Source organism: Canis lupus, chromosome 13 (genome assembly GCF_048164855.1).
Source record: "Canis lupus baileyi chromosome 13, mCanLup2.hap1, whole genome shotgun sequence".
Lineage (NCBI taxonomy): Eukaryota > Metazoa > Chordata > Mammalia > Carnivora > Canidae > Canis > Canis lupus.
Window position 1 is genome coordinate 31,730,244 of NC_132850.1, and position 20,125 is coordinate 31,750,368.

The 20,125-nt window shown below is 40.0% G+C and overlaps 1 protein-coding gene across 8 annotated transcripts in view; it reads right to left on the bottom strand.

The window, feature by feature from the left end:
* The window catches only part of POC1B (POC1 centriolar protein B), a 94,596-nt gene that overhangs the window by 66,389 nt on the left and 8,082 nt on the right, over nucleotides 1–20,125 (bottom strand). For 6 of the 8 annotated variants that reach the window (XR_012005778.1, XM_072773022.1, XM_072773020.1 and 3 more), the window contains exons 3-4: nucleotides 7,140–7,311; nucleotides 2,791–2,970 (exon numbers count right to left, since the gene is read on the bottom strand). Coding sequence is in view for 7 of the 8 variants with exons in the window: in XM_072773022.1 (XP_072629123.1) it covers nucleotides 2,791–2,970; nucleotides 7,140–7,311 (352 nt within the window). In the remaining variant the exon portion in view is untranslated. Of the gene's footprint in view, nucleotides 1–2,790; nucleotides 2,971–3,558; nucleotides 3,636–7,139; nucleotides 7,312–7,660; nucleotides 7,682–20,125 lie in introns of those variants that run through there. The other 2 variants (XM_072773023.1, XM_072773027.1) reach the window with 2 other exon arrangements.

The window sequence follows — 20,125 nt, forward strand, 5'->3', positions numbered from 1 at the left end:
TGAATATTCTCAAGACCAGAATTGTACACTATTGGCAACCTTTTCAACCTTCATAAGTTCTCCTGCCTTATATTAGCGATACCTTTTCTTTTGCATGTATAACATACATAGATGATTCAGGACCAGGGCAAGGAATAAAACACTCCTAGAATTTACTACAGGAAGAATTTTCTCCTATCTGAACAACTTGAGAGGATTCCTTTTTGTTGTTAGAACATGAAAATATGTGAAATCATCCCATTAATACCTTGGCTGCAGGAAACCCAGGCTAAAGCTGCCAGGCTTTAGCACTAACCGAGGTTACACGGTTCTAGACAGAATCGTCTCTTCATTCCCCCCATTGTATGACAGTTACTATAAAGCACCTTAAGTTATTTTGGGAAGGAAATAGAGCCACATAGGACACACTAGATAATTAATGGCTCTCATTCGATGTTTTTGCTTCCTGAAGAAGGTAACAGAAACCAATGTCTTTGCCAAACATGTTTAGAGTCTGTTCCAGTGGGAGCTAAATAATGACTCCCAGTCTCCGGCCTAGTCTCCTGTGCCTCTGTCAGTTCTCCGGGTCTGATCCACTGGATGGTAGATCTCTGTTCCCAACATCATTTCATAAATAAATACAAATGATTTGACCGGCCTCTTGGGACCATCACACGTTACCTCCTCAGGTGGGAAAAAATGATCAACTCAAGTTACACAATGTTTTTAAAAATGAAACAAGATTGAAATGTCCAATGATGAGGATGAGGATGATGGCTAAGATTTAACTAGTGATTACTCAGTGGGAAGCATGATTCTAAATACTCCATGTATATTTACTCATTTAAATACCATGACAACCTATGCAGCGGGTTACTCTTATCATCAGGCTACTGTTACGTACAGGTAAGAAAACTAAGGCAGTGAGAAGTTAGGTCACTTTCCAAAAGGTCACACAGCTGCTAAGTGGTGGGGCTGGAATTTTAACCTATATATTTAGGTCCCAGGCCCATGTTCTTGACCACACAGCAAGGTGGCATATATAGAAATAAGACTGAGATGGCCAGAGCCAAAAGTAAGTGAGACCTTTAGAAGAAAAAAGAAACTACTGACTAAAAGTATAACCTTCGGTCTATCTCTTTTATTCCTAGACTCATTACCGTAGATTATAATCAACACCTGAACAATAATGTCCCACTGAGAGCATGATGAGAGGAGTGTGGGACATAAGGCAACACAGAGCTGGGCTCCCACTCCCCCTCCAGCGCATCCTAGCTGGGGATGCCGGGCACGTTGTTTCACACAGAATGCACAAAGTCTGCTAGTTGCAGGCTTTGCAGACTCTCCCCCAGTGACCATGACTATGCCAGTCCCCTTCTTTTAAGGGCTGTCCTCTCTCTCCACCTCCAGGATGCATGGTTGGTATGGACTCAGCTGGCTGGGATACTGGTCTCAGGGGCCTGGTTCACCTGAGACAACCACAGTATCTCACTGCCTGGGGAAGGGATGGGCACAAGATCCAAGCTGGGAGCTGCCCCTGGTACTTTCCTAACTGGAGGAGGAGAAGTTTTTCCTGTCCAGTTACAAAGCTGTGAGGACTTCAGCCTCAGTTCCAGGGTATTTGAGAAAATAGAGAGGCCATATAGAGGATTAGAGAGAGACTGTGGGCATCGCAGACCCTGGTTCTAGGGGCCCCCGCTCTATTCCAAGGTAACCAAACATCAGTCAATTAGCCACCCTGAGAGAAGAAAAAGAATTTCTCTAGGTTTCTATCACTTTCAACTAGACAAGCTTTAACCTGAACTCTGAAACTCAGTTCCCTCCTCTGCAAAATGGGGAAAATAAAACAATAGCCCAACCCTCCCAGGGCAGCTGGGGAAATATCTGAAGTACTTTGCCAGCGTGTCTGAAGAACAGAAAAGGCTCCGTGGCTATTAGCTCTTGTCCCAACAGCCTACCGCCAAAGACTGTGGAGTCATTCTCAGTTTCTCTCTGTCACATCCAATACATGACAGTAAGTTCTGTTGGTCCCTCATACTACATCTATCACCCAACCACTTCTCGAAATCTCCACTGCTACCACCCTGGTCCCAGTAAGGATGTGAACTACTACCCATAACCTCCTAACGACGCCCCCTCCCCCTGCTTCTGCCCTGACTCTGACAGCCTGTTCTCCACACAGCAGTCAGAGCAATCCCATTCAGGTGTCGGTCAGAGATGAACACGCTCCAGGGGCATCCCATCTCCCTGAGAGTAGATGGCAACCTCTGCCCATCTGGCTGCAGCCTCGCTCTGGGCTCTCCTCCTTCCCCACACTCTGCTCCACAATAGGCTTCTTGCTTGTGCTCCAACAGTCACCAGGTTCCCGCCCCAGGGCTTTTGTGCTGGTTTCCCCTAATCCAGGGCAATCCTTTCCTACATGGATTCAAGCCTTGACCCTTCTCCTCCATTAGGTCTCCTCTCGTGAAGCAGTCTTGAACACCCTGTTTAAAACTGCAGCCCCCTCCTCCCCAGCCAATCCAGGTCTTTTTCTCCATAGCACTTACTTACCACCATCTGACCTAATTTATCTATTCCCCTACCTGTGTATTGTCTATCTCCTCTTTCTAGAACGTAGGCTTTATGACGAGGGGTTTTGACTGTTTTGTTTCCTAGTCTTCCCAGCACATAGCAGACACACAATAAATATTTGCTATATGAATGAATTAATGAATTTGTCATCAATCCCCTTTTCTGGGGTTTGGAGGGAGGGTAAACGTGGACTATAACAGGAAAAAAAATAGGAAAATCTTAACTCGAAATTTCACTTACTTGGCACAGCGTACCCAATGTGTATGTCGGTACAAGGAATATAAGAAGCGCTGGCGATACATGTTCCATACTTTGATGGATTTGTCTTCAGAGGCTGTAGCTAGAAACTGGCCGTCAGCTGAAAAGTCTACACTTCGAACTGGAGCTGTATGAGCTTTAAATTCAGAGGATTTCCCTCTCCTGGAAAGAAATAGTTTAATACTTGTAACACTTGATTTAATTATAATCAATATCTAATCAGTATACAGACTTTGAAACATATAAAAGTTTAACTCCTATAAAAAAATTAACAAAAGTATAAAAAGTTTCTACATCAACACTCTTTAAAAAGCTGGTTTTATTAATTAAAGTCACAACTGAAATCTAACAAGAAAGACCCTTGGTGGTCCCACCCAGAAATGCACTTGCTGTTTTTGTTTTAATTGGAAGCTAGAGAATAATATTTTGAACAAATCTCAACTGTGAATTTTAAGCTCCTGCTGTTCCTCTAGAAATAGCAATAAATACTCTAAAGGGCCTGCAACCTAGAAAAGCTAACATAGATTAAATTAATAGCTCCAAGAGGGTGCTTTCAAACTGGGGTCACGCGGAACCTGTGTGGACGGGCTGTCTGGGCTGGGAGGGAAGAGATGCCCCTCGTGGCATTTTCCCCCTGACAGAATGTAGGTCTAGGTGATCTGACCTTGGGGTTTCTGTTCTCAATGAGAACTAAGACCCCCCGGGGTGCATCGAAGGCCTTGCTCAGCCCAGGCCCAATCTTACACTCACAAGCAAAACACATTCCAGTTCTCAACACTTTGAAATTTCAGATGCTGCTTCTTCTTCTTCTTCTTTTTTTTTTTTTTTAACTAGAGTGAGAGAAAGAGAATAGGAAAAGAAAAGATGGAGAAAATAATATGTGGCACTTAAGGAGAAATGTTAAAATAGGGGCAGGCTAGCAGATACACTGGAGTTGGAAGGTGGCATTTGGGACATACTACTTTGTGTCAGCATTCCAAAGTCCCCAAGACACTCTCTGAAGTGTCTTAGGGAGACACCTTCCTTCCCATCAGGAAGTCATCTTTATATGCAACTGTTTGAAAAACATCGGGAAACAGAGTTTGCAGAGCCTGGAAGGCCTTCTCAACTGCTCCACTTCTCCCACAAACGGACTGAGTGATAGTGATACTGCTATCCCTTCCCAAATACCCTTTCGATAGCTCTTCTTTCTATGCCAGCTGTGCTTACGTTAAGGGAGACACAGCCTCCATATCACTCACCAAGATTATTGCAAAAGCTTCTTACCTGGTCTCCCTGCTCTAATCTCTTAACCCCCTCCAGTCACCTACATACTCTGCTTATTACCTTGCTGAAAGTGTCATGCTCAGCACGTAAATCTCAGCATGGACGTGTCGCTGGCTGCCCTCCAAGGAGAAGTAGAATGCTCAGGCTCTCCGGCAAGGCATCCTGCCGGTACACTGAACCTTGGACTCAGAACAGTCGCAGAGCTTCAAATACACCTCTGGTTTTGCACTTACTGCTTTTTCTCAGCCTGGATTGCTTCCTCTGCCCCAACCCCCCTTGACCAACCCAGGCAGGCTTAATTGTTCCCTATCTGCTGCATCTATTTTGCTTATTACATAATACAGTACTTAAAAAAAAAAAAAAAGACCTATTCTCTTCTATCAAGCCATGAGTTTTTTGGAGGACAGGAATGATGATTTATTCATCCCTATAAAACCAGCGTCTAGCACAATATCAGGCATATGAAAAGAGCTCAATACATTTTGTTGAATTCCACTGGGAAGAGTCACTACTCAAAGCTCTCAGATCCATCCTGGCTTATCCCTCCAGCGGTCTGTAGAAGGTAAAACTGACTTTGTCCTCAGTTTCCATCACCTGATACATGATCACATACTAGGAAAAATGAAAATTAATATTAAAGAAAATGGGAAGGAACATTCAGTGACGTTTTGCCAGAAAGTTATATGAGTGGCAGTGAGGAGTATAGTTTGGCCTGAATTCAAGAATACAGCATAGACAAAATAAAGGAAAGAATGGCATCTGCCGTGACCGGGAAGCCAGGAGACAGCCCGAATCATCACAATCTGCCCTGCTCTTGAGTTCTACACTCCACTCTCCAGCAGGCTACCCTGCTTGCCTTCTTTCTAAAGGGCCTGCCTCTTGGTGACCCCTGGATCCGGTCTCAACAGGAAGCATGTAAGAAACCATAAAAGGAGTGCCTTGTGTTTGTTATGCTGCCATTTAACTGGTTTGTACTTCCCCCACCTTGTCTTGGCATTTGCTCTCTGCCTCCCACACATTTACCTACCCTGTCTGCCCAAGTTCTCTTGATGGCCTGCTGTGAAGAACTCCAGGCCAGAACTGCCTCCATGCTTGTTCCTACTATTCTTCCTTAGCCTGCCAGTCACCTGGTGTGAGTGATGTTTGTGAATATGACCACCTACCACCCCTCTTACCCCTGTTCATGCTTGCCCCTCCCACAGGAGGTGGAATCTATCAATCTCTCCTGTTCAAACTGGGCTGTGACTTACTTTGACCAATAGAATGAGGGAGAAGTGACACAGAAGTGTCAGACCCAGCCTTTCAAAGGTCTAGTGGCTTTCATTTTTACTATCCTAGAACGCAGTTGCCATGCTCTAAGGAAGTCATTATCCTGGTGCAGAGAGGGCAGAGGGCCAGGGTGCCCCAGCCAATAGCCAGCAGCAGGCCCCAGGCATATGAGTGAGGTGCTGGACCTCTAGCTCAATGAAGCTGCATGAGTAAGAGCCAACATTAAATGGGGTAAAAGAACCATCCAGACAACCCACACAATTATGGAAAAGGACAATTATTGTACTAAGTTTTGAGGATGGTTATGCAGCAATAACTGATCTATCAGTTTCCATCCCAATGCTATGATCCATGATTTCCCTGGCCCCAAAATGATATGATTTGGAAAGTGGACCAAGAGATAGCTACACAAGCCTAACTGTTACACTTAGATTAACGCATACAAATTAACAATTTGGTGTGCTTTTAGCACATCTACCCTTGTATAGTTTGTTCACTGAGAATTCCTTGAACTGGTAATGGAAGACTGAAGCTGTGTTATGCTGAATACAGTAGAACCACTAATCCTAAATCCCCCAAATTAAAGATTTTAGAACAGCTTCCCTTCTGGACCCCAAACCAGTCTCCCTCTTTCCCACTTCCCCTCTACGTTGCCACCCACAATGGCATTATAACATGTCACTTCTTTTCAGTCATTTTTGCTGCCATCAGGTTAACGTTCAGATTTCTCAGCATGGCGTTTCCCTTGGGTGGTGGCAGAAAAAAAAGAAGGGCCTCCTGGCACGGAAATGCCCTGTGAACTTTCATTTGGGAGTGCCTGAGACTGTTTAGTCATATACCACAAATGAAATCCTGCCATAATAGAGCCAAGGAAAACGCTCAAATTCTTATTCTCTGAGGTATTTAGGGAGGGGAAATGATATGATCTGTGGGATTTGTTCTAAAAATACTCTAGCTTAAAAAAAAGAGAGAGAGAGAGGGAAGAGAGCAAGAGGATGGGTGAAACAACTAATAACTACTGATACCAATAGCTGCTGGATGTGGTGGAGGAGTAAAGGGGGGAGGGACTGCTGTGCTATTCGTTCTATCTTCATGTGTGTTTGAAAACATATAACTGAGAATTCCATAAAAAAAAAAGAGTTCAAAAGCTTTTAAAAAAAATCATGGGTCAATAATTGCTTAAAACAGGTAAGCTATCACGTCTGGGATTTAAAAAGCCTCCTATAGAGAGATTTGTTGTAACAGGATTGGACCTTACACGAATGCAATGATTCACACATTTGTCAGAAACTTTCTTTAGCAAGAAAACTCTGGAGCCCAATAATGAATGACATGCACCAAAGAATAGTTCTGGTACAGGATTAATAGAGATCCAAAGGCCCCCAACAGATCCACAAATGGGCAATAGTAGAATAAACTAAAAAATTTCAGTTATATATGTCAGTGTGTATCTCTCTGGGGAGACAATCTGAAGTTTACCATAGATTTATAAAGAGATTGATAACCATCCCCCTGCCAAAAACAAAACAAAATTTTAACCCCTCCCCCCCAAAAATCAAGCATATTTCCATAGTTAGAAATAGGTTTCAAATAGAAGAGATAATTATGAGTTAAAGATGAAGAAAAAGTAGTATGAAATAGTTTGCTAGCTTTCGGAAAAGGGCAACACATCCTGCATGTGACTCAGACTAGGTATGGGAGTTCAGGCATTCCTGAGAAGTGGAGGAGCAGCCAGGCTCGTTTTCTTTCACATTCGTACGTCCACAGCATAGCAGGTATTTATTTGTTGCTCTTACTTATCAGGAATCCAGAGTCTAACAGTTCTGTCTCGTGAAGCTGATGCCAATAAGTTTCCAAGTGGAGAAAACTGCACGCTGGTTACAACATCCTTGTGACCCACGTATCTGAAAGCTCTGGCTTGTGGCTTGCAATTCCATAGCATGAGAAACGTATCCCAAGAAGCCGTAGCTATTAGGAAAGAGAAGAACAAACCACTGATTGTTGAAATGCAAATGTAGGCATGTCTCATTACAATGGGGCAGCATATCTAGTAACAAGACGTCCAGGTACCAGAGGACTGGACATTGTAGGGCTGACCAAGCAGTGGAAAAATATTTTTAAAGTAACCCAAAGCCACATCATTAATGTGTGAGCTTGGCTGCATCCTATGCTACCACAAGTCAGGATCACTGGCCCCTGCCATTGGGTTGGAGCTCAGTGACAATTTACTAGAAGGTGGCGGAACAGTGTAACACAGTCCACGGGACTAGGAGAAATTTGTCTCTAACTCTCAGGCTGCCTGGGAAAGTTACTTAACCTCGTTGTCACAGAGTGAATGCTTTTCCTGAGAGGGTCGGATGAGATGAGTTTTGAAAACTGTTGATGTGGAGATAATTTCACACTTAAGAGGAAACATAAGAATAGTATAAAGAAGATTAATATACCCTTTGCCAGATCTGCCTGTTGTTAATATTTTGGTTTATAATTTACTCTTCTGTTCACTTGTGCTCACTCTTTCCATATGCTTGCAAGCTCGCACACACAACACACAACACACACACACATACACAAACACAATTTTTCTTTCCTGAACCATTGGAAGTAAATACACCATCATGGCACCTTTATTCCTAAATACTTCATTGTGTTTTCCTAAGAATAAGGATATTCTCTCACATGCCTGTGGCAGTATCGACCTCAGGAAAGTTATTATTGACAATACTTTAATCTACCAACTGTTTTCCAATTCTGCTAATTGACCCAGTAATGTCTTTTATAGCTCAATAAGGTGATCTTGAAAGTCTCTTTCTGCTCTCTTATGACATTCTACAATTAATAAAAGAATTGTGTATGTCAGACATTAGCTTAAGGCTTTAAGGAAATAAAAACAAGTGCAATCAATGGTGGAAATAAATGCTTCAAAGAATAAACGAATAAACGAATGAAAGATAGATCTAACTCTTGCCCCCAAACCAAATTTTATTTTATTTTTATTTTTTTTCCAAACCAAATTTTATATATGCATGGAGACCAAATTATCTCAATAACAGGAATCAACAGGTCAATGAGATTCACTATCTAGGTTGTAGAATTCCTAGAAAAAAACGCAACTTTATAAACTTGAAATACAACTAGTATTGCTGTTAGAAGAGAATATAAAGTCACTGAAAATCTTCTAATTTCTTTAGCCGTAGATAAAATTCACCCGGACTTAGCCTATGCACGTCCTATGCAAGTTCTATGTAAAATAGTTAAAGTGAGTTTTGAAGTTTCAAGCTATAATGCTCTCTACTACCCCTTTTTAAAAAAATACAAAAAGTTGATGTTCTACCACAATTCATAATATTATTAAATATTTATATTAAAGTCTAAATTTTCAGGAGCTAATGTAGACAAAATGGGGAAAACAATGAATTATCATACGCATTACAACTTTGGACCCTATTTGAGTTCTAAAGTATTATGCTGCAAATAAGATCTACACAAAGAATTAAGACACAATCCCTTACCTCAAGGAATCACAACAGCATAGGGGAGACAGTTCATTAATAAATCATACATGTTCAGACGACTTTTATAAATTATCCTATTTTCTGTACGTCCCACTCCTCTACATCTGTTGTGCCCCTCCCCACTGGCAAGCACAATTTGTTCTTTGTATTTATCGGTCTGTTTCTGCTTTTTTTGTTTGTTCATTTTGTTTTTTAGATTCCCTATATAAATGAAATCATATGGTATTTGTCTTTACCTGACTTATTTCACTTAACATAATACCTTTAAGGTCCATCCATGTTGTCACAAATGGCAAGACTTCATTCTTTCATATGGCTGAGTAATATTCCAGTGTGCATGTGCGTGTGTGTATCACATCTTTACTCATCTATCAATGGACACTTGGGTTGCTTCCATTTCTTGGCTATTGTAGATAATGCTGCAGTAAACGTAGGGGTATATATATCATTTTAAATTAGTGTTTTTATTTTCTTTGGGTAAATACCTAGTAATGGAATTACTGGATCAGATACTTTTAATTTTTTCTGAGAAAGCTCCATACGGTTTTTCATAGTAGCTGCACAATTTATGATCCCATCAACAGTGCATGAGGGCTTCCTCTTTCTTCACATCCTTGTCAACACTTATGTCTTGTCTTTTTTATTCTAGCCATTCTGACTAGGTTTAAGGTGGTATCTTGTTGTGGTTTTGACTTCTGCTTTCATAATTGGTGATGTTGAGCATCTTTCCATATGTCTGTTGGCCATCTGTATGTTTTCTTTGGGAAAAAAATGTCTATTCAGCTCCTCTTTTAATCAGATTATTTGTTTTTTGGGTGTTGAGTTGCATAAGTTCTTTATATATTTTGGATATTAATCCCTTGTCAGATATATCATTTGCAAATATCGTCTCCCATTCACTAAGTTGCCTTTTTGTTTTGTTGGTGGTTTCCTTCATTGTGCAAGCACTTTTTTTAAAATTTATTTTTATTGGTGTTCAATTTGCCAACATACAGAATAACACCCAGTGCTCATCCCCTCAAGTGCCCCCCTCAGTGCCCGTCACCCATTCACCCCCACCCCTCGCCCTCCTCCCCTTCCACCACCCCTAGTTCGTTTCCCAGAGTTAGGAGTCTCTATGTTCTGTCTCCCTTTCTGATATTTCCCACACATTTCTTCTCCCTTTTCTTATATTCCCTTTCACTATTATTTATATTCCCCAAATGAATGAGAACATACAATGTTTGTCCTTCTCCGATTGACTTACTTCACTCAGCATAATACCCTCCAGTTCCATCCACCTCGAAGCAAATGGTGGGTATTTGTCGTTTCTAATGGCTGAGGAATATTCCATTGTATACATAGACCACAGCTTCTTTATCCATTCATCTTTCGATGGACACCAAGGCTCCTTCCACAGCTTGGCTATTGTGGCCATTGCTGCTATAAACATCGGGGTGCAGGTGTCCCGGCGTTTCATTCCATCTGTATCTTTGGGGTAAATCCCCAGCAGTGCAATTGCTGGGTCGTAGGGCAGATCTATTTTTAACTCTTTGAGGAACCTCCACACAGTTTTCCAGAGTGGCTGCACCAGTTCACATTCCCACCAACAGTGCAAGAGGGTCTCCTTTCTCCACATCCTCTCCAACATTTGTGGTTTCCTGCCTTGTTAATGTTCCCCATTCTCACTGGTGTGAGGTGGTATCTCATTGTGGTTTTGATTTGTATTTCCCTGATGGCAAGTGATGCAGAGCATTTTCTCATGTGCGTGTTGGCCATGTCTATGTCTTCCTCTGTGAGATTTCTCTTCATGTCTTTTACCCATTTCATGATTGGATTGTTTGTTTCTTTGGTGTTGCGTTTAAGAAGTTCTTTATAGATCTTGGAAACTAGCCCTTTATCTGATACGTCATTTGCAAATATCTTCTCCCATTCTGTAGGTTGTCTTTGAGTCTTGTTGACTGTATGCTTTGCTGTGCAGAAGCTTCTTATCTTGATGAAGTCCCAATAGTTCATTTTTGCTTTTGTTTCTCTTGCCTTGGTGGATGTATCTTGCAAGAAGTTACTGTAGCTGAGTTCAAAAAGGGTGTTGCCTGTGTTCTCTTCTAGGATTTTGATGGAATCTTGTCTCACATTTAGATCTTTCATCCATTTTGAGTTTATCTTTGTGTATGGTGAAAGGGAGGTGCAAGAGCTTTTTATTTTGGTGTAGTCCCAATAGTTTATTTTTGCTTTTGTTTCCCTTGGTTAAGGAGACATATCGAGAGAAACATTACTAAAGCTGATGTCAGACATTACCGTCGATGTTTTCTTTTAGGAATTTCATGGTTTTAGGTCTTACATTTAGGTCTTTAACTCATTTTTTTTTTTACTGAAATTGAATTTTTATTCCAAATGACTGTAATGGCTGGAAAGACAACAGAGAAAACTGAAAATGATTTGTTGAACTGGCAATTAGAAATGGTTGATTTCAGGAGAGCAAACAGTACAATGACAGCCTGGCACTCAGATAACAGTTCTAACTAAGAAAGCTTGAAAATAACCAATGTCCCTTTATTTTTTTTTTTTCTTTTCAATGTCCTTTTAATACACAATCTGGAGGTGCAGCATTTATAGCAAATAACTTCTTCTTTGAGGAAAGAAAAGGAAAGAAAAAAAGGGACAAATCCACAAAATCCCAAGCCTCAGAAATTAACATTCATTTAAGAACACATAGTGGTGAAGGTTTTGGGTAGCACAATTTTCACAGTTCTTAAAATGGAAGTCTTCAAAATTACTTCTTCAAATTCAAAAGCTAAAAACAATGAAGAGAGAACAGTTACACTGGCGTAAAAGAGCTGCTACCTGTCACAAAGATGATAATTAGTCCTGCTTCCAAATACAGTGAGAGCTGATGAACCTGACAACAGAACAGAGAGGCTGCCTGGCATGCACTGACATCATCGTGAAACAGTTCATTGATAAGATCACACATGTTCAGAGGACTTTCATATATTCTTCCTTCATAGTGTTATGTGGTTAGTGATCCTTCCTGAGAAAAAGGCTTTTAAAAAATGTATTATTTATTTTAGAGAGGTTATATGCACATGCGAGTGGGGCAAGGCAGGGAAAGAGGGAGAAAGAAACTGAAGCAGACTCCACACTGAGCACAGAGCCTCATGCTGGGCTTGGTTTCACGACCCTGAGATCATGACCTGAGCTGAAACCGAAAGTCCGACGCTTAACCCGCTGAGCTACCCAGATGCCCATTTGAGCATGGACTTGAGTGCAGTGAGGAGCGATTTGGGCTAACACGTAGAAGAAGAACACTCTCGGGGCAGAAAGAACCCCACAAATGACTGTCCAAGATAATAATGTATTTGAAAGACTGAGGAGCAGCAAGGAGACCAGCATGTCCACAGAGTGAGAACAGTGGGGGTAAAAGCTGAGAAGAAAGGAGGTGCCAGGCAGAGCCATGGTAAGAAATGTGTATTTCATGCTAAGTGCAATGGGAAACCTTTAAAGGATTTTGAGCAAGGAGGGGATCTCATGATCTGAGTTAAAATTACCACTCTGACAGTAAGAAAAGGATGGTCTTTACAAAATATGATGTTAGGTCAATTGGATATTCATAAGGGGAAAAAATATATCTTGACTTTTTCAGTTTATACTATATACAAAAATAATTCCATATATGTTATAGATATAAAAATACAATAGGTAGAGTGACATGGTTTTAGACTAGAACACAGGAGAATACCTGCATGACCACTGGCGTAGGTGATGAACATGACATAAAAATGATTAAATTACTAAAGGAAAAGTAATAATCTGTACTACACTAAAATTAAGAAACTGTGTTCATTGAAAGATACTACCAACTGAGTGAAAAGGCAAGCCACAGAGTGAAAGAAGATATTTACAACACATGTATCCTACATTTAACACAGAATCTGTAAAGAATCCCACAAAAATAAATTTTTAAAAAGGCAGGAAAATAGGTAAAAGGCTTCAATGGGCACTTCATAAAGGAAGACATCCAAATGGTCAATAAATGTATGAAAAGGTGGTCAATTCAATTGGTCACCAGGAAAATACAAATTAAAACCAGAAGGAATGAGTTAGCACTAGTGAGATGACAATGAGATAGTCAGAATGACTACAGTGAAAAAGAGAAATAATACCAAACCTTGATGAAGACGTGAACCACTGGAACCCTCATATAATGCTGGTGGTTATAACTATTTTGGAAAATTATTTTGATGTATCTGCTGAAGCTGAATATACACTTACTGTTTGAGCAATCTTATTCAGTGGAACAGAAATTCTTAATGTATGTTTAGCAAAAGACCTATAATAATGTTTGTGGCAATATGATCCAAAATAGGCCAAAACTAGAAACCAAATTATCCATCAAAGATGGATACATAAACTGTCTTATATTCATAGTATGTACCTCCTGTGCAATGAAGTTTCATTTGAAGTCCAAGAAGTAGAAAAACTAATCAATGGAGTTAGAAATCAGTATGCAGATTACTGGGGGACAGGGAGGGAGGACAGCGGCTGCAAGGCAGCAGGGGTGGGACTGCTGGGGGTACTAGCTCTGGGTGTCAGTTAGATGGGCACGTCATGTTGTAAAAATTATTCAAGTTGTCCAACTTGGGTGCGTATCTTGTATTTCAATAAAACATTTAGAAAAAAATTTAAACTATCACTCTAATTGCTCTGTGCAGAATATACAGGAGGTAGGGAGACAGAATTGAAGAAGGAAATCAATTAGGAGGCTACAACAATTATCCAGTTAGGAGAAAGTTGTGGTTTGGACTAAAGGGGAGGCCGTGGCTCTGGGTACACTCTGTATTTCTTCCACATTTTTCATCCATACTTCCTTAACCTGATCCCACCAAACTCTCACACCATGATCATAAAAGGTATTTGACTATCGATGTCAGTGTTGTATAAGGTCAATGTGGAATTTGCTTTCATACATTTCTACTGAGCCACACCTTATATAAACATTACCACATAATTTAAAATGTCAAAGCTTGTACCATTCATCATCTAACTGGCCTATTTTGAGATAAAATGTCAACAGCAGGAAGTCAAGAGAAAAGACTAACAAATCTACTCATTTGAAAAACTATTTATAAAAAAAAAAAAACTATTTATATCCTATAACAATAATTCACTGTTTCAAGAAATCTTCATCAGGACAAAGGAAAACATAAAGTCCGTGCTCACCTAGGCCAGTGCTGAGTCTCTGGAGGTAACAAGGAACATACTAATGGAGAACATGTTTGCTTTCCATAATGTCCAAAAGGTCAGTAGTTATTGTGTCACCCTAAGCAGCAATAACTTTAGTCAACCTGAGATCTCTTGCACCTTGATTTAACCAAAACTGAAGTTATTTTAGAGGTTTGCTCCATCAGGAATACTATATCCTGGAAAGAAATGGCATTGCTTCCAATTTTTGAGTCTGTTGTCAAAGTAGCTTAGCTTTTCAATTGGTAATATATGTACATGATATGGGTATTTACCAAAATCTCCTTCCAGATCTTGGCCACCTGGTTCCACTTCCTTGAGGCAACCAATGTTAACCATTTCTGGAGTATCCTCCTATGTGCTTAAATATATGTCTGTTCACATGTATTTTTTATACAAATGGTAACGTTATCCCTGCCACTCTGCTTTTTGCTGCTGCATCTTCTTCCCACCAGCCCACTTAGTATAATATATTGGAGAGCAAGTTTTATCAGAACACAGAAGTGTCTTACTCTTTTCCTATTTTGGTAAAACTTTATTTTGATTATTTCAAGCTTACAGAACAGTTACAAAGTAATACAAGAAACTCCCTTATATCCTCTACTTTAGGTTTCACCATCATTGACATTCTTATTTGCTTTATAGTCTCTTTCCAAACACTCTTATATATGCATTTTTTTCCCTAACGATTTGAAAGAAAGTTAGAAATGTAATGTCTCTTTACTAGCAAATACTTTGGCATGTATTTCCTAAGAACAAGGATACTCCACTGACATAGATCATAGTACAGTTAACGAAGTCAGGAAATTAAGTGCTATTTAATATATTCTTAATGCTTATCCACGGTCTATATATAGACCTTGTCAATTATAGCTATTTTCCTCAGTCCATGGTGTAATCCAAGGACATGCACTGTATTAAGTGCCAAGGGTCTTTAGTCTCCTGTAAACTGGAAAGATGTCCTAAGTCATTTTTTTGACTTGATATTCTTTATTGACCTTGATATTCTTAAAGACTACAGATCTGTTACTTTTGGAGGTTGTTCATCAATTTTCTTCCTGATGCTCCTCACGATTAGATTCAGGATATGTATTTTTGATAGCAAATCCACAAGTTTTATTGTGCCCTTATCATCCATATTAGGGTGTATGTGACCTCTGTTCCAATTTTGGTGAGATTTACTTTAATGACTTGGTTTGGGTGGGTTTTGCCTCTTAAAGTTAGTATCATTCCCCTCTGTCATCAGTAAGTTGTTTGTAGGGAGATAATTTAAAACTATTTAAATACCCTATTCCTCAATGAGCTGTCACACAATTTGAACATCCTTAATGTTTTTCTAACCCATCCTTCTTTGCACAATTTACTAATTCATTAGAAATTATATTAATTAATAATTTAACTAATGAACAAATATATAATTTAACTTATTATTATAAGGAAGAACTTTCCCTTTTCTTCTATTTATTAATTTATCTTTTCTATTTATCTAATTTTCTTCTATTTCTTTTATTTATCAGTATGGACTCAGATTATAATCCATAGCTGTCATTATTTATTATGACCCTCCTCCTATTCCAAATTTGGCTAATAAGAGCTCCTTAAACTTGCCTCCATGCCCTCTAATATGTGTCCATGTTCTTGGAGTACTTCTTTCCAGAATCACTTCTAGAACTACGATTTCTGCTGCCGATGTTTCTGATGTACCTGTTCTGGGGTTCCCCTTGTGTGTTTCCTTCCTTGCAAGGGATCATTACAATTTTGCACGCTCTGTTGCTTAATGCCTGACTATGGTTGCCTCATATATTTTGTATCATTTTACAGTTGTTTTCAGGCAGGCAAGCAAGTTGGATTACCAACTACCCATTTGTGACTGGAGGGGAATATGCCATCTTTTTGATAGCTACATAGTATTCTATTGTAGCTACACCTTAACTTATTTAACCAGTCTACCCCATGTAGGTTGTTTACAATCTTGCCCTTTCACAAATGATACTGTACTGTACCTGTGTCATTTCTGATGTGTGCAAGTTTATCACTGTGATCAATTCCCAAAAGAATTATGAATGGGTCAAAGAGTACATGTTTTTAAACTTACCAAAAAGTCTGTAATCACAATATAGTATTTTTCACAACTTTGTGCATTTGGATTATATCCCTCTCAGGCCTTTCCGCCCCATATTCAAGAGAGTCCTAATAATTCAGATCACCTTATATACAAGTTCTTGAACCTTTCAACTATTTCAGAGGTCCTTCTGATTATGTCCCATTCATACCCCACTATCAGAAACTCAGATTTCTAGTTTGAGGGCATCAAGATTTTGTACTTCCTGTTGCATTTCCAGGTTCGTACTGGTCTTTGGGTCATAAAAAGAAATTCCAGGCTGTCTTCTTCAAGGAAAAATACACAAGGACATCTTCTAAGGAAATCTACAAGAAGGAGTTCTCTATAATTATTTTTAAGAAAAAAAATATGTAATTCCCAAGCATATACATCTATAAACTTAGATAAAAGAAGGCTGCCCAATAAAAAGATAATATTCTAATCTTCACTAGATAAACTTTATTACTTTGAGAATTAGTTTGTGCTATTCAAGTACTGTATAATAATATAAATAAATGATGGCACTAACTGAACACTCCTCTGCCCTGAATGTGGGAATATTTAATTATGTGTTCCTTCTAGCTGACACTAAGTAATTATCTTACTAGTGTAGTAAGCATGGTCTAAAAGGAATCAGACTCCAAACTAGCCCTATAGAGTTCAGCAAAGTTACTGAACCTTCATCTGTAAAAAAGGATGGAAACACTTCACAGGTTACTGAGTCTTCCCATCCCCTTTCCTCGATCCTTCCCAACCCACCCTGTGAAACCCAAGAGCCCACCACCTTCTAAAAGGCTATCAGGTATAAATCTGCCATACTTTATGTTCTGTTTCTCTCAGCCATGACCAGAAGTAGAAGCCTTGAGCCCCTCTGATCATCAATCACATGTACTCACCCCCAGAATGCTTGGATATCCCCCGGGCTGACCCAACACCTATGCTCTCCTTTCCAAAAGTTACCGCTGGGCCAGACAAACACCCACTAGATGCTCTCCCTATACCCACCTTCTCCTCCCTGAAAGTCCCTTCTCCTCAACCACTTATGCCTGACTCTGCTTGGGAGCCCCAAGTTCCCTGAAACCCTCTCAAGGGGCAATCATTTTCTCTTTCACATTTCACCTACGTCGGGTCACAATTTTCCTCTCCAACTCCTGATATTATTAGCTCATTCAACAGATGTCTCACCCCTACAACACATAAGGCATTGTCGGAGGGGCGGGGAAAGTCCTAAGTAACAAAATACGCAAAATCTCTAACCAGGGAGCTTGCATTCAGATGAAGAAGAGGCAAACAAGTCAATAACAGGCAAACATCTCATTTTAAATTGTGCTAATAGACATGAAAGATAAGTCAGGAAGTCATAAAGAGAATTTTGTGTGGGGGTGGAATACTTAATTTAGATGAGTTATTAGTAGTATTTTAAGTAGAGGGATGAAGGACAAGAAGGAGCCAGCCAAGCAGAGTGAAAATGAAGAGCACTTCAGACCAAGGGGACAACCAGGACTCTCCAAAGCCCTTTTCTTCCACACTTCCTCTGCAACTCGTTCAGTGGCCACACCCTGCATCTTGTAATCAGCAGAACCTGAACATTCTCAGATCATGAACTGAAAGCCAGCATCCTGACGACCAGTACTCCTTACAGCAGAGTCAAGTTACTTCTATCTTGGGCAGAACTCCAATCTGTTGACCTATATTCTCTCCTGAGGCTCTCTCATTGTCTTTATTTCTCTCTCCAACTTATAATCACTCTCTTACACATATATTCAATCCCTTGGCCCTCCCTCTTTCCTTCAAATTTCCCCAGCCAAGTCCCAATCACTCTGCCTTTTTTTGGGACCATATCTGTACCAGTGAAAAGGGCTAGATCCACCCCCAAACAGGCTGGAAACACTGTAAATTCAGAACCACTCATTTCACATGGATCTTCTACACTACCCAGCAGTGCTTAGTTCTGCGACAGTCCCCTCCCCGCTCTCCTAATGACGCAGAGCCTGATGTGGAGCTCAATCTCACGGCCCTGGGATCATGACCTGAACCAAAATCAAGAGTCAGGTGCTTAACTGACTGAGCCACCCAGGCCCCCACCCCCACCCCCTTAATGACTATCTAGTATCTTCTCCTCTCAATTCAACAATTCTACTCCACCCTGGACCTTGGCTTTCGTGATACTCTACTGTCATGGTTTTTCTCCTATCTTTCTGATTATTCCTTCTTAGATTCTTTTGCCATTTCTTCTTCTGGTCTAGAGGTTGGAGATCTTTAGGACTCAGACTTGGGCCATTGCCCTCATTGTTCTACGTTCTTCCCAGGTGATCTCAAATATTCCCATTACTGCTAAAAATCAAAAACAAATGGAGGCCAGCCTTGAAAATTCCCTGAGCAGACAAAACCTATTTAGTCATACAAACAAAGATTAATTTAGCTTATTTTGTAAAACTAACTTGACCTGGGTCATTTCTTGCTTATGTCTCTGGAAATCATAAGCAAAACTTGAACTGTTTCCCAAGGTTAACTGCTGACCAATACCCTATCATTTAAGAAAATTCTAATATTACAAGCAATCAGCGTGAAGAATAAAGTCACTGCTCTCTTACTACAAAAGCTGCTTTATAATGTACCTCTGAGCCTCATTCCATGTTTTGAGTATTCTCAGTTTGCAAACTGTCTTTATGGTATACACACAACAAACTTTTACTAATTTCTATTTCAGAGATTGCTTGGTTTTACTTGTTATTTCTGAATTTTTGACAACTTTAAATACCATCTGTATGCTAACAACTCCCAAATTTCTCTTTCCCAGAGTACTGCCCTAATTTGAAGGCCACCATCTTAATTTGAACCACCATCATCTCCTGTTGTTGTTACTAAAATAGCTCCTAACTGATTTCTCTACTAATATAGTTCAGTATCCACATAATAGCCACAATGATCTTTTTGAGGTATAAATCAGACCATGCCATTCCCTTACTTAAAATCCTTCAACAACTTTTTACAACTTTCAGAACCAAATTCCTAAAATATGGCCTCTTAAGTTTCCTGTGGCTGCCATAGTAAGTTGCCACAAACTGGGAGGCTCAAAGCAAAGGAAATTTTCTTGTACAGTGCTGAAGACCAGAAGTACAAAATCAAGGTGCTGGCAAGAATCTCTCTAAGTTCTAAAGGAGATCCCAGTCCTTGCCTCTTCCAATGTCTGATGCCTCCAGAAGATCTCTGGCTCATGGCTGCATGACTCCAATCCCTGCCTCTGGCTTCACACAGCCTTCTTCTCTTATCTCCTCTGTGTGTCTCTCATAAGAACGCTTGTCATTGGATTCAAGGCTCACCAAGATAATCCAGGATGATCTCTTTTGAAGATATTTAACTTAATTACATCTGGAAAGGACTCTTCCCCCCCCCCCCCCCCAACAAGGTCACATTTACAGGTTTCAGGGACATAAACTTATCTTTTAAAGCACCACCATTTGACCTAGTCTAACCTCCAAGACCTTCCCCAAACTGCCTCCGCCTTCCCGTGGAAACTCAATTCCCAAAGCTACAGACTCTATCTCTTCTGGTCTTTTTTTTTTTTTTTTTTTTTAAGTAATTTTTTCTGAAAATTTTTTACATACATAATATATAAAATATATATGTATATATATAAACACACACTATATACTTTTTTTTTTCATTTTTCTCCTTATACAATTGATAATCACTCTCCACAACTGTAATCTCTACACCCATCTCTAGGGCTTAAACTCGCAACCCTGAGATGAAGAGTTGCATGCTCTTCTGTCCGAATGAGCCAGCCAGGTGCCTCTGGCCTTCTATTTCCTTGATCAAGGACAAGTTCTTCCCCACCCTTTGTCTTTGCATATGCTATTCTCTCTCTAGTCTTTGCCTCGCTAACTCCTTCTTCAGGCCTTGAGCTAAATTGAACTCCCACAGAGGAGTGTTCCTTGATCCCAAA